This window comes from Mytilus galloprovincialis, chromosome 14 (assembly GCF_965363235.1).
Source record: "Mytilus galloprovincialis chromosome 14, xbMytGall1.hap1.1, whole genome shotgun sequence".
Lineage (NCBI taxonomy): Eukaryota > Metazoa > Mollusca > Bivalvia > Mytilida > Mytilidae > Mytilus > Mytilus galloprovincialis.
In genome coordinates, this window is record NC_134851.1 from 60,988,629 (window position 1) to 61,005,154 (window position 16,526).

The window sequence follows — 16,526 nt, forward strand, 5'->3', positions numbered from 1 at the left end:
CCAATTAATATTTTGCAAAAAAGTAAATCATTATAGGTCAAAGTACGGTCTTAAACATGTTAAACCCAGAGCATGACTCACACCGAACAGCAAGCTACTAAGGGCCCCAAACACGACTAGTGTCAAAACCAATAGTCTAATGATCTCTAATCTATATAAAAAAAAAAAAAAACAAGAATGTGTCTTTAGTACACGGATGTCCCACTCTCACTATCATTTTCCATGTTCAATGGACCGTGAAATTGGAGTCAAATCTTTAATTTGGCATTAAAATTAGAAAGATTATATCATGGGGAACATGTTTACTAAGTTTAAAGTTGATTGGACTAAGTCTTCAACTTCATTAAAAACTACCTTGACCAAAAACTTTAACCTGAAGCGGGACGAACAGACGCACAGACGGACGGACGAACGAACGGTACGACGGAGGGTACGACGGACGAACGGACGCACAGACCAGAAAACATAATGCCCCTCTACTATCGTAGGTGGGGTATAAAAACGAGCAACGAGAAACACTTATAACCCACATCAACTGAAGACAACCACTGAACATCAGGTTCCTGACTTAGGAATATCTGTTTAAATCGATAAACACAATAAGTAAATACAGTGAAACCTTGCATCGTGGCAAATATAACAAGGAAAAACATTGCTCATGATTTTAATTTACAATGTTTGATTTGAGATGCATTTACATTGTGAAAAATGTCTCTAAACATTATTAAGTTACATTGAAGCATTGGTCGCTTTGTGACAAATAGTTTTCATTTTTCTTATCAATTGCAGACGATACATCGATTTCCGGTTTCGCTACTCCTTAATTTAACAACGACAACACGACCCTATTGATTGTCTTTGCGGTGTGAAAAATGATCTGGTTTGAAGTTCATTGTCTTTTGAGTTGATTATGTAATTACTATTCTGAAATATCTTCACATGGGTTCTATATCTGGGTATATTTTTTTCTGCTGAAAAGTTACCGTGGGATTTAGGAAACGGCTAGTTAAATTCAAGGAGGGAAGGGGGTATGTTTTTTTTCCTAAATCCCCAATTTGATAAAAAAAAAAAAAAAAAAAAAAAAAAAAAAATAAAAAAAAAGCTATCCTGGTTATGCAGATGATAGAAAATATTCTGAATCCAGATTCCCCCATACCTTCTGATGTCGAGTCTTGAAAAGACATTTTGACTCAGAAAAACAACCATAACCCCCTTGAAGTTAAATGGTTGCTCCCTTATGTGTGGTGTATTTTTCGACTGAGAAATACCTGCTGTGAATCCAAATATTAAAGAAAAATTGCATGGAATACAAAATTTAAGCGATTTATTTTTCTCAAAAGATTTACCAATATATTGAGAAGACAATTTGAAGTTATATCAAAAAGAGTCTACAGCCAGGACCATAACCAAAAAGTAGAATAACAAAAAAAAACAAACTCCGAGAAAAAATCTAAACAGAAAGTCCTTTTAAGCAAATAGCAAAATCAAAAGCTCAAACAAATGCATAAAACGAATGGATAACAACTGTCATATTCCTGTCATCAACTCGACCAGAAAATCACGAAACCTTGAGTCACGCTTTAGTTGGCCCCTAAACAATAATGTATGCAAGTTAGCAAAGAGAGCATAATGCTAAACTTCGAAACATATTATGTAAATGAAACAACCTGAAATTTATCATAAATGCTGCTGTGAGAATTAGGATGAAAAATTGTATCCTGCATTTTATTTTAGATTGTAATCTCTGTCCTGCCTTTTTATTTTTCACTCTATATATTCGGTCCAGCTTTTTTATTTGTTTATCCTGAACTTAGTACCCCAGTTACTCATCCTGCCCTATCTTTGCACTAAAAACTTCTGTCCTGTCTTTTTTTCAAATATTTATCCTAGCCCTCCCCCTCCTAAAAATAAAATGGTGACTTCCCAATTACCTATCGGACAAATCAAATTATGTCTCTCCTTCTCTCTCAATTATACAACAAAAATAAAAGGAAAGAATCAACAACACAGAAAAGAACATAAAAAGCCAAATAGCTTATATCATTTTGAGACTCATCTGAATAAAAATGCTAATTTTTTCTAATCAAATTCCAATATATTCTATATTATCACGTTTCATAGTTGAAAATAGATATAACCTTTTCTATGTTATGATGTTATTGTGGGTTTCGAAGATTATTATTTTATTAAACAGTTTCATTCATATTTTAAGATTTCTAATATGAACTATTAATTATCATATTACTTTATTTTGGTGAACTGGCAAAAAATGTAGAATACTACTTAAGAATGGCTGTACTTATGTGAGGTCTAGGAATTTGTGTCAAATGTTTTAGCTGCTTGTTTTTGTCCCCTTCAATACAGGGTAAATTATTTTGCCCAATAAAATCCATTTTTCTTTTCATATAAGACTACAATAGCTCATAAAAGGTCATTTACCAAAGTTTAAGCAGAATCTTGATTTTGTTTCTTTTGAATTGCAACCCAAATAATATCATTGCAAATCTAAGGTAAAAGTCAGAGTCAGCCTTTTCAGTATTTTGGACACATACAATGTTCTGATAAAATCAAAACAGAAGTAACAACAAAACAATGTGTATACGTTAGATAAAAACAACAGTAAAAACAAAACAACAATGTTTATACGTTAGATTTAAAACAACAGCGTTCCCGTTTCCATACAATGAAACATTAACCATTCATTATCATTTTTGTAGAACGATCAATTCGAGTAGTTTAATTCTGCTTTTGATTAAGGAAACATAAAATCATCTTATATTATCTAGTATTGCATGTAGTCTTATAATATAAGACTTCAGAGGTTCATATCATTTACATTCAACGTTTTTATCGGATTTTTTTTTTATTATCAATGTATAGGCCTTATAATGCATGGCATTTTGCTTTTTTTCAAGCACAATCACTTTTATAGATTTTTCAGAAGTAATCCATTGTTTTATGCGAACATTAATTGCGACTTGTGATATAGTATTCCCTAATTATGGGAATAATCCCATATTTCAGAAATAATTCGATGATAGATTGTTTCTAATATCGTGATTGAAGAATAGTTATTATGCATTGTAAAATAATGATTTATGTTTTTTTTTAAATTCTTATGAAGTTAAATACATGCTGCTATTTTGTTTTTATCAAAACGATAAAAGCATCAACAACATACATTTAAATAATTGTGTCTAATATTATCACATATGAGTGTTAATATCGACACAGATATAATGATAACATCGGCATTTGTATACACACAGGACTAACATCATCACATCGTCAGTTTCAACATTGTCACAGAAACCGTGTTAACATTGTCACAGATATAAATTAATGCTAATGATGCCACAGATAGAGTGTTACCATGTCACAGCTACAGTGTTATCATAATAACATATAGAGTGTTAATATCGTCACAGATAGAGTGTTAACTTCGTCACAAATATAGTAATATCACAATAACAGATAGAGTGTTAACATCGTCACAGATAGAGCGTTGATATTGTAACAGATAGAGTGTTCACATCGTCACAGATAGACTGTTAACATTGTCACAGATAGAATGTTAACATAACAATAGATAGAGTGTTCACATCGTCACAGAAATAGTGTAAACATCATCACAGATACAGTGTTAACATCGTTACAGATACTGCTATTATCGTCACCCATACAGTGTTGACATCGTTACGTTACAGTGTAAACATCGTCACTAGAGTTATAAAATTGTCACAAATGCAATGTTAGTATTAACATTGTCACTGATATAGTGTTAACATCAACACAGATACAATTTTAACATCATCTCAGAGATACAGTATTAACATCGCTACAGAAAGAGTGTTAACATCGTCACACATACAGTGTAAACATCGTCACAGAAACATTGTTAACATCGTCACAGATACAGTGTTAACATCGATACAGATACAGTGTTAACATGGTCACAGATACACTGTACAATGTTAGCATCGTCACAGATAGAGCGTTAACATCATCACAGATACAGTGTTTACATCGTCACAGATACAGTGTTAACATCGTTACAGATACTGTTATCATCGTCACCCATACATTGTTGACATCGTTACGTTACAGTGTTTACATCGTCACGTAGAGTTATAAAATTGTCACAAATACAATGTTAGCATCGCCAGAGATAGAGTACGGAGTATTAACATCGTCACTGATATAGTGTTAACATCAACACAGATACAATTCTAACATCGTCACAGATACAGTATTAACATCGTCGCAGAAATAGTGTCAACATCGTCACAAATACAGTGTTAACATAGTCCCAGATACAGTGTTAACATCGTCACAGACACAGTGTTCACATCGTCATAGATAGAGTGTTCACATCGTCACAGATACAGTGTTAACATCGTCACAGATACAGTGTAAACATCGTCACGTAGAGTTATACAATTGTCACAAATACAATGTTAGCATCGTCAGAGATAGAGAATTAACATCGTCACTGATATAGTGTTAACATCAACACAGATACAATTCTAACATCATCACAGATACAATATTAACACCATTACAGAAAGAGTGTTAACATCGTCACACAAACAGAGTAAACATCGTCACAGATATATTGTTAACATCGTCACAGATACAGTATAAACATCGATACATATACAGTGTTAACATGGTCACAGATACACTGTACAATGTTAACATCGTCACAGACAGAGCGTTAACATCATCACAGATACATTGTTTACATTGTCATAGAAACAGTGTTACAATTAAAAACCAATTGTTCAGAGAACCATTGATGGCCTTTCCACCAGTGAGGATCTTTTTTATATGAAAATATTAAAATTAGGTTTTAAATGTCAATTTTAGCGTCAAATGACAGCTTATTGTACGCTGATTCCAAAAATATATGGTTTCTATACAAAAAGATATGAATAAGGGAGATCATTTTTTACTTCCGGTTTAAAATATGTTACTTCCGGTATGTTTTGATAGTTTACTTGACACTGATTCCAAAAATAGACGGTTCTATATACTAATACATTAAATTAGTACAAAAAATGGCTACTTCCGGTTTACAAAATGTCACTTCCGGTTGGCTTTTTCAAGGTCACATTGCTTGCAACCTTTTGCGAAAAATCCCATGGCTTTATCATGTGTACATATGAGGTAAAAGCGAAGGTCAAAATCTAGAACGTTAAATAAGCATATGACATTGAGCTCAATTTCAAGGTCATAAACCAAGGACCTCAAATCAAAAGACTCTAGTTCTCTAATTTATATTGTTAATGAGTTATATTGCCATACGTATGATATTAGATACAAAAAGGGGGAAACTCGCATCAAATGTCTACGTACCCTTTTGACTAAGATTTATGTGTTACGACATGTCGTAACTAACAATTTTGTGAAAATATTTTGTCAATATCTTATAAGATTTCTGAAAATAAGAGATAACAAGCCAAAATCAAAATTTTAATCATGACCTTGACCTTTGACATTGACATCATTTTCATTTTTTTGGACCAAGAACCTCAAATCAAAAGACCCTAGGCCTTTATCACTTATGGTTTTCCAGTTACAAAATTATATCACTTATTTCAATACAAAAGGGGAAATTACTCTCATATGGGGCCTTCGTAAAGATTCGGTCAAAATAAAACATAACATCCTGAGGATATAACGAGAAATTTGGAAAAATAAATTTGTCAGTTTCTTTTACAGTTGCGGAGGAGATCTGACAACAAGAAAAACAGTGTTTTGGGAGATAACTCTTACAAAGAAAAAGAAAAAGAGTTTCAAAAGTGTATAGACTGTATGATATCATATACAAAAAAAACTAAGCGACATATTTTGAAACATTTTTACACCACAAGAATAAATTTAGGCGGAAGAAAAAATAATAATAATAATTCAAATTGGCGCGAACGTGTAGAGTGCGAACGGACCTTGGGTGCGAACGTGCGAGGTGCGAACGTGTAGGGTACGGAAATGTATTGGGTGCAAACGGACCTGATACCTGCATGTATTATAATCTGTAACTTTTCATTCATGTCAGTTATTATTTATTTATTTTAACATGTCAGAACCATTTCTTGTTGCTATGAATTTGTGCATTGAATTAATGTAGCAATCGGAGATTAGACGGAGATCAGCGGAATATAACGACTGACATTATTCGGGTTACTTAACTGACAGTTATCGCAGCTTGTTTTTTTTTATTGGAACGGGTTGCGAAGAGCACACTTGTAAAACCATGTATTCTTGCCCTGAGATCACTATCCACAAGGGAACACATGACACGATTGTAGGCAACTATACCTCACGGCCTTCCAACAATGAGCCAATACATACCGTATATAGTAAGATTTAAAAAGCCCTACATTACAAAATGTAAAATAATTAAAAACGACAAAAATAACAAACCGATCTATTAATAATTTTGGAAAATTATAGACAATAAAGACTTCTACAAATATGTGTTGTATCCGAACACTATCTCTGACTGGAATTCACTCCCAGAGTAATATATAAGTATGTCTGAAACCCTGGAATCTTTCAAACGTTGCATCTCCACACTAATATAATGTACGTAGGATCCATACTAACTCATTACACCAAAGCCACTGCATATAATGTGAATCAATAAACTTTTGTATGCCCCATTTATGGGCATTATGTTTTCTGGTCTGTGCTTGCGCTCGTCCGTCCGTCCGTTCGTCCGTTCGTTCGTTCATTCGTCCGTTCGTCCTTTCGCCAGTTCGTCCGTCCATCTTTCCGCCAGTTCGTCCGTTTGTCTCGCTTCAGATTAAAGTTTTTGGTCGAGGTAGTTTTTGATGAAGTTGAAGTCCAATCAACTTGAAACTGAGTAAACATGTTCCCTATGATATGATCGTTCTGATTTAGAAATTAGAGATTTTACCCCATTTGCACGGCCCACTGAACATAGAAAATGATAGTGCGGATCGGGCATCCGTGTACTTGGGACACATTCTTATTTAATTATCGTGTTGATAGTCAGTATAACTAAGTGCAAAAGTCCATATCACACAAATTCATTGAAGTTATACTTCTTCTTTTGGAGACTACTCCCGAAAAACAAGAAGATTTTTTTGTTACCGCTGATTTCAATCACTGTATAGGTAAAGGTAACATCATTGGTAAGCTTGTTTGTTAGCTCAACCGTGAAGTCATTATTAGGTCAAGTATACCTCCCCCTTTCGAAGTAGCCTAGTCCAACAGACAGATAGATTGGTTATCTGTCGGTCTAGTCTACTATTAAAGTAGGGTAATTTACCTAACCTAACAATGACTTCACGGGCCAGATAACAAGCAAGCTAACCAGATATGACCTTTGGCTACACACTCAAAGAAATCGGCTGTAATAATGACTATGAAAATGGAGAATGCATCAAAGAGAGAACAACCCGACCAAAGAGCAAATAAGTCCATATGTACAGCCAAATAGTGCCCAAAGTTTCTGTAAGTTTTATACTCCTTCCCGGGAGTCTACTCCTGCATCCGGAAGGAAACGAAAAAGAAAAAGCTTTTATAGATTAATTATAACAAAGTCTATACATACAAATGGACATAGACTGAGGCATTTGTACATATAGACAGAGGCGGATTTGGAGGGGGCCCATGAGGTCCACCCCCTTTTCTGGAAAAAAATCGGTTGATCATACAGGGAATCACTGAAGCATGACCGGAGCGGACCTCCTCTTAGATAGTCAGTGGACCCCTACTTCTGTAAAACTCTGGATCCGCCACTGAATAGCACTCAAGCCACTGAATAGCACTAAAGCTACGCTCCTACACACCCGAATTCGGAAGGAGGCGAAAAAATAAGAAGCTTTTAATAGAGTACCTGTAATTAATTATATATGTACAAATGGACTTAGGTTGTTTCTATTGGTACATATCGTTATAGCACTCAAGTTATACACTACTACTTAAAAGACTTCTCTGCAAGAACACGGAGAAGGAGAAGCTTTAAATAGAGAACTTATAACTAAGTTCATATGTACAAATGGACATAGCACACACGTTCCTGAATGTTTTACACACCTACTTATAAGGAGACTTCTCCCGTATCCGGAAGAAGACGAAAAAGAAGAAGCTTTTAATTGAGTATATACATGTAACTACATGTAGCTCTGTATGCACATAGTACTCAAGTTTCTTGAAGTTTTACACTCCTACTTCCGGAAGAAGACGAAAAAGGAGAATTTTTTTTATAGAGTACTAACATTGTTTTGTTTAGGCAGAGAAAAACGTAAATAAATATAGGAAGATGTGGTATGAGTGCCTATGAGACAACTCTTCATCCAAGTCAAAAGTTGTAAAAGTCAACCATTATAGGTCAAAGTACGGTCTTCAACGCGGAACCGTGGCTCACACCGAACAGCAAGCTATAAAGGGCCACACAAATGACTAGTTCAAAACCATCCAAACGGGAAAAAAACAACAGTCTAATCTCTATGAAATATGGACATCGCTCACAAGTCCCTGGAAGTTTTACAATCCTTCTAAGCAGTCTAATCTCGTACTCGGAAGGAGACGATTTTAATAGAGCATTTATCGTGTTTGTTTAGGCAGAAAAAAGTACAGTTGTTATAAAACAACATTATTAAGAAGGAAGCATGCGAATACCAATTGCAAATAAAAGGAAACAAAATGGAAATCTGTCACGTGACGAACTGAATGAGAAAGTACAATATCCATGTAGAAAAGCTATTATCTGATTTCCAAAGAAATTATAAAGAATAATGCGTTGTATAATTGCACAATTTTTTACTAATAACATCAACTTTCGTAATTTAAAACAAGTACACGTGTTCCTTTACGCCGGAAGTGATTTGAAAAAAACATGATGGAGGATTGGTTGTCATCAATTTGACGGTATGCAGACCAATATATTTTTAGGAAAAAAAATAGTTTACGTCAATAAGGAAACAGTCGTTGAATTTGTTTAATCGACTTCTTCAAGTTGTCTTGATATATATTATACAGAGACATAAATCAATTATCTATTCAGTAACTGAATTACAAGAGGAAAGGTTCGGAAAATGTACCCGGTCTAGACAAACTTCAAAGTTCATTGCATTCATTTATTTTTGTAATACAATGTTCAAAGTTGGCTTTACGACCTATTGTCGACACTAAGCAAATCAAAAATGAAAAACATAAGGAGTAGAAGCTAATTTTTTTTTGCAGAAATCAATGACGATTATTGTGTTTAATCTTAAAGTAATCATTATGTGAAAATTTTCTAAATTTTAATAAAGTTTGTCACAAGTCCTCAATATATTTGTAAATTTACAATTGATTTTCCCTGTGATGACATAAGCTCAACAAATATAGCAGGATATATTAGGTAAAATTGTGAATAGAAATAGGGAATATATCAAAGAGACAACAACCCGACTAAAGAGCAGATAACAGGCACAGGCCACTAATAGGTCTTGAATGCAGCTATTAAATTTCGCACCCGGAGGTGGGCCTCAGCTGGCTCTAAATAAAAACATGTACTCCGAAACGGGGATCGAACCAAGAACTGTTGTGTTAAAGAGTCCGATGCGCCAACCACTACACCACGGCTCTCTCACTCTTGTGATGTTGAAGTTTGAAATACAGAACTACTCACCTTTGTCTTCTTCACAACTTCCATCTTTCGTCAATTTGTGTAGATTATATATGCACATGCAATAGCCACTATCCAAACACATGGTATCTTTCACCCCACAGTCGGAACTTGACGTACATGTTTTAAATTCTGAAACAAACGGAAGCAGTTAACGATAATCGTCATGAATATTACAAGATTAAAAAGAATTGGCTCATTTCAGCCGTATTGAATGAGGAACAGATTGTCATTACATTGATTTGAAAAACAGAGAAAACATCATTGAAACAGAACCGTTGCAACGGTTTTCCCGTACTTTTGAGCTATTTCCCTCTCTGTAAAACAATCTGTCCCTTTTTAGCTCTACTGTCCCGAAGGGCCAAGTGAGCTTTTCTCATCACTTTGCGTCCGGCGTCCTTCAACAACCCGGCCAACCAAACAAGATGGCCGACATGGCTATGAATAGAACAAAAGGGATAAAAATGTAGAATTTGGCTTATATCTCTGAAACAATAGCCTTTAGAGCAAATCTGACATGGGGTAAAATTGTTTATCAGGTCAAGATCAATCTGCCCTTATTTTACATGATTGCCAAAGCATCAGTAAATACAGGTGAGCGACATAGGCTCTTTAGAGCCTCTAGTTAAATATGTCTGCAATAACCGCGAAGTTTTTGATTATTGACTTGCTTGTTGTTTCTACATTCGGAATTAAAATCAATATAAGTTTACCGATTTTCAAATCATTTTAAAACACAAAAACTGAGGGAATCGCATGAATTCCAAACCAAAATAAGTGAGGCGAGATATGTTCTTTTTGGATATTGTAAATATTTAAATTGGACAACTATTCTGATATATATATATATATAAAGATGTAAGACTGCAAAAACTTGTCTATAGCAACGTGAGACACCGAAACTTTGTATAAGTAAAACAATTCGTGATGAATTAGACTTCCGTGAATGTTTTCTTTTCAAACTTGATCTGTGACATAGTTCTTATTTTTAACATGTCAAACATACCAAGAGCTGTAGAACTTCCCAAAAAGTTCACTGCGGAAGAGTAAAAACAGTCAGGTCAAAATTTTGTTTAATAGTCAGGTCAGAGCTGTAGAACCTCCCAAAAAGCTCACTGCGGAAGAGTAAAAACAGTCAGGTCAAAATTTTGTTTAATAGTAATTACTATTAAACAAAATTTTGACCTGACTATTAAACAAATTTTGACCTGACTGTTTTTACTCTTCCGCAGTGAACTTTTTGGCAGGTTCTACAGCTCTTGGTATGATGTATGCTAATGATTTGTGAAAAAATGTATGTTTGCGTTTTCTTAGATATAGGAAGATGTGGTGTGAGTGCCAAGGAGACAACTCTCCATCCAAATAACAATTTTCTTGTTCATTTTTGATACTGTCAGCGACATATTGTAAGTCTTATCTAACCGTTATAATATGTCAACATTGTTGTCTAAATAAAATAGATGATGAAGAGTACAAAAAATAAAGATTTGAGATTTGAATTTTTGCAGAAAGTTAGAAATATCTATTCTAATATAGATAATATGGATAATTTGGATAAATTGGTTTTATGTCTTTCTTGTCCGTCAATTATGCAGTATGCTGTTTCATTTGTTAAAAAGTCATGGTCACTGAGAAGGGTGGACTCAACAACTGCATGATAGATACATATATGTATATAATGTTTTGTTCTTTTGTTGTTTTTTTTTTCTTTTTCTGTATGATGTATTGTAAAATTACTATGTTGATTTACATGTATGTATGCCTTCAACCCATATGGGTAAAAATGTGCATTATATTCAATAAACTGTTATACAGTGAAACCTGTTTAAACCGAACCTCTTCGGGACTAAGATTGTGTTCGGTTTTGGCTGATGTTCGGTTTTATCAGGTTCACAACACATACAATTTGATATGCTGGTGCTTTAGCAAATGTTTGGTTTATACAGGTTTTCGGTTTAAGCAGGATTCGGTTTAGCCAGGTTTCACTGTAATATCAATGAAGTAAACATGCATTCCCTCTCTGTTTAATCTATTGACATTAATTAAAATACAGTTTCCCCCCGTAAATATCAATCCTAAACAATTAATTTCATCACTATATTCATTCATGTATTGCTTATCTATTCTTATATAACTTTATCCTGTTATTATTATTCCATTATATTTGTTTTTTTTTAATTATGATCCGTATCAGTTTAATGTTATAGCCACGAGCAATGTAAAACCGAGAAATAAAATCCCAGAATGTTTTGACATAAATGACGCAGTATAAAAGTTACCATTAGTTAAATATCATGAGAACTTTTATTGTTAGACGTAAGGCGATTTACTTTATAAGAAAAGCGCATAAAACTATTTTCCCGCTGTTTCGATGCAGGCTATGGAATTACTTTGATTAAGACGACTGTACTTACAGACAATGTTGATAATATATAAATAACACATAGCAGAGAGGGTGATAGAACAGATTGTTACCCCGAGAAAACATTGTCAAACCGTGGCGTACCCTTTTTCGAGGGGTACCAATCTGCTCTATCACCCTCTCAGCTATATGTTATTAAATTTATTGTACTGAATGTCCTATCATTGTTGTCGTTTACAACTAAATTTTTTATTACGTCAAGTACATAACAACGTTACAGGTATAAGAAACAGAAACAGAAATTGTCACCCGCTCAGCCATGTGATAGAGTAAATTAACACCCTCATATTAGCCAATCAAAATATACCATTTTAACGTGAAGTATAATAATGTCAGTTGTCAAAATACAAATGTAGTTGACATATATAATAGAGCAGCTAACATACCTGAAAACCTCAAGTGGGGTGTTGGTGGGGATGAGGCGGAAGGCGGAGGTGAGTTTTCAACGCTATCAATCGATTTTTTTCCAAAATTTAACACTATAAGTTATGGGGAAATTCTTGATTTTGAATATATTTTTTTTTCATCTGCTTGAGCAGAATATATATAGAGGATCAGAATATTTCAGGAAAAAAATCATTACCTGCCCCGGTCGTTCACTAACTATAATTTAAAGAATTGTCTGATATAATATTTATTGTCGACGTGTTTTATGCATTACAAAAACCAACGAAACACGAAAGTGATAACTTTGCCTTGATTGCCAGTATTTTATCGAGCTTCATTTAACGTTTCAAACATGGTCTTTCTCATTGTCGTAGTCTTATGTTTTTCTATCTTAACACTGAACAAAATGTCGACCTTTTTGAATCATATTATACTATTCCGCAGTGGGCCTTTACGGGACGTTCTTCAGCTCTTGGTAAAGTGTATGCTCCTCATTTTAGCAAGATTAAATTCGTAAGGTTTTTTTCCATTAAAACCACTGCATATATTTGTGATACTGAAATTGAAACATTCGAGTTCTTACACAACCGATACAAAAGCAATCTTTTATCTTTTGTCATGAAATACATTCATCCTGTTATTATTCTTCCATTATTGTTTTTTTTAAATTATGATCCGTATTAAAAAAAAATATATGTCATAGCCCGGAGCAATGAAAAAACCGCAAAACAAAATCTTAGAATGTTTTGACATCAATGACGCAGTAGAAAACCATTAGTTAAGTATCACAAGAACTTTTATTGTCAAACGTAAGGCGGGCGATTTACTTCATAAGAATACACACACAACGAGTTCTCGTACTGAAACTGACTCCTTACTTGGGACCGGCACATACAGAATGTAGTGGGGTTAAACCAGTCTGAAGGCACCAACCCTCCCTCAACCTAGAACAGTACAGCATAAGAAAAAAACTATAAAAAAAAAACAGTTGAAAACGGCTTTACTCATAAGATTATTATACAGTTATAGACAATATTTTTTTTTCATTTTTTAAAGCATTTTTATTAATTATTATTATCAGTATTAGGGAACGACCGTTTACCTTCAAAAGGGGGAGGAGAGCGATATTGGCTTTGTTTTCTACAAAAAAAAAACCCTATTCTGATCCCTAATTGAAGAAAACAATTATTCTGGTAAAGCAGATGACATTTTTTTTTAATTCTGAATGCAACCCCCAACCCTAAAGTCACTGTGTTAAATTTTGAAAATAAAATAATCTGGTTGATCGCGTTGACAAAGTAAATCAATATGTTTGCGCAAAAAAATAAATAAAAACAAACAAACATGCATGTATCCCCCCTTTGAAGTTTGATGGTTGCTCCGGATCCCTTAAAGGAGTTTTCAACCATTCATACCTCGTATATTAGCTATTAGTGTAACTCCGGATCCCTTCAAAGAGTTTTCAACCATTGGTACCTCATATATTAGCTATTAGTGTAACTCCGGATCCCTTCAAAGAGTTTTCAACCATTGATACCTCATATATTAGCTATTAGTGTACCTCCGGATCCCTTCAAAGAGTTTTCAACCATTGATAACTCATATATTAGCTATTAGTGTAACTCCAGATCCCTTAAAAGAGTTTTCAACCATTGATACCTCATATATTAGCTATTAGTGTAACAGTTTGGAAACAAAAGGGTAAAAGTCGTATTTTGATAGCCATTGCCATCCATATCAGTTTTACATGTAATTAATTGCAATTCCCCAGAGCGAATTACTGCGGTATAATGAACGAAGTCGGCAACAATGATAGATTGCAATTTGATAGAAATAAATTCATCATAAAGTTCATATTTGAAAATTGTATTGTCTTCCAAAGTCGATGTTTTTGTCACTGACGAGTTATATTGGCTTCGAAAAGAAATCGGAACACTGATTAATTGTGATTTATTGAAATACATTTATCAAAATCTTCATAATTTTGAAATTGTATTCTTTTTTTTTGATTCGATGGTTCGTCCACTGTTAAGTTGAATTTGCTTCAAATTTTGGTACATTGATAAATTGTGATTTATGGAAATAAATTTATCAAAATGTTCACATTTTTTATTGTATTGTTCTTTAAATTCGATTATTCGTCCACTGTTATGTTGAATTTTCTTTGGATTTAGGTATCATTGATAAATTGTGACTTATTACCATACATTCACTGTGCTTAAACGGCTGTGGGTAACTTAACAAAATTGCTCAATCACTAGACAATTATCAAAGGTTCAGCCAAAAACGATTATATTCAAAAGACATTCATTTCCATTAATTTAAAAAAAAAAATCACTTAATTCTAAGTCCAATGACAACAAATGGAAGTTTTTAACGACCTTGACTGGCTATACAGCCCTTGCACGGTCGGCAAGTCCAATGACATTACGATTCGATTAGAATTTATAGTGGCCTGTTGCATTCGATGCTCGAACTTTATAGATTTGCAGTAAATGTGAAAACTTGAAGAAAGGACATTTTGTAAAAATGTATAAAACCTAGTTTTAAAGCTAGCTGCATATTTCACTTGTATGCAAGTTGCATTAAATTTCATTAAATTGAACTAAACTAAAAGACACGATAGTTAAAATTCAGTGACATAAAAGGAATAGAGCAATCAACATAGTGTAACAATTAGAAATAATATATGAAAATATAAATAACTAAGAGTCTTTGACAACAGGGTAATTTAATAGTTTAACAATCCCTGATAACATGCAAAGAGAAAAAAAAACATACTAGGAAACGTATTCAAAAAAAGATAACACTATAACTTACTGGTGGTGTATAAATACCGAGCTGCGTCAAAGAGTATTCATTAAAATACACATAAACATGATAAAAAGAAACAGAGGTGAAAATAAACCGCAAACAGATAATTAATCTAACAAAATTGAAGAGTATGACAAAGCCATGGTGCGAATCGAAAACGTCGATAAGACGCACATCAGTTAATAAAAGTTCAAACCATATTAACCATGATCGAGTACCACAAACCCCACATAAAACCTCTGTGGTGTAAGTATGATGCGTTAATAAAATCACATTTGGAGGTGAATGAGTAGTATAAACGGCCGTGAAGGTTACAAATATGATGTTAATTGTCTTCTAATTGTTGAAATTATAATTCTTAAAATTTTGAATCAAAAATTACCCACATCTGAAAATAAAGTTACGGACAGTCTGCTTAATTTCGATCAAAAAGTTACGGACGTCTTATGTATTTTTTAAAGTTGGCCTTGCGCTTTAGTGAACTCTATATTAACAAGTTTATGGTAATTGTTAGTTATTTCTTTATTCCATAATCCTATAAATATTTACATTCTGCATAAAAAACGCCGCAAAAGGTACATTTTGTATGAATTAAATATCAACAAGTTTAGAGTCCGCCATCTTGGGCTGTGGGTAACTTAAGTTAAGTTACCCACAGCCGTTTAAACACAGTGACATTTATCAATACGTTAACGTTCACATTTTAGTACAGTGGCAAATATTTCATGAATATGTATCAGTGTAAGTCAACTATTGTAACAGTTGCGATTGTAAGTTTTTGACAAGTTGGAATGAATATGAAAAAAATTGTACGGGATAGTGTGCTTTAGAAATTGAAAATGGAATAAGGTAGCGTCCTTGACATGAGGCAAATGCTATAGGTTGGAGTAAATGAGAACAAATAAATTAAATGAGATTTTCAACCTGAGAAAACAGAAATGGTTTAAGATGGTGTACATGATATAAGAGAAATGGTAGTAGATGGTACATGTATCACTGAAATAAAAGAAATGATGTGAGCTTTTTATATGGGTATAGAATAAACAAATAAATTCCGGCGTCAAAAGTCGTAAATTTCAAAATATGGACTTGCATTTCTTTATTTATCAAAGTCTGAACTACCCGATATTCAAAATTGACCTGCATTTCATAATACAAATATATATCTAAACTATATTTATAAGTACAGTGCCCGATATTAGTTTGTAAGAATTCATTAAGAAATGTTATATACATTAAATTGGGATAATTGCTTCCAGA

The 16,526-nt window shown here is 33.5% G+C and overlaps 1 protein-coding gene across 1 annotated transcript in view; it reads right to left on the reverse strand.

Annotated features, from left to right (window-relative positions):
• Positions 1-16,526, reverse strand: part of LOC143058727 (BDNF/NT-3 growth factors receptor-like) — a 168,812-nt gene that overhangs the window by 124,895 nt on the left and 27,391 nt on the right. Inside the window, exon 2 of the mRNA XM_076232175.1 lies at positions 9,647-9,775. Coding sequence (XP_076088290.1) covers positions 9,647-9,775 — 129 coding nt within the window. The remainder of the gene's footprint in view (positions 1-9,646; positions 9,776-16,526) is intronic.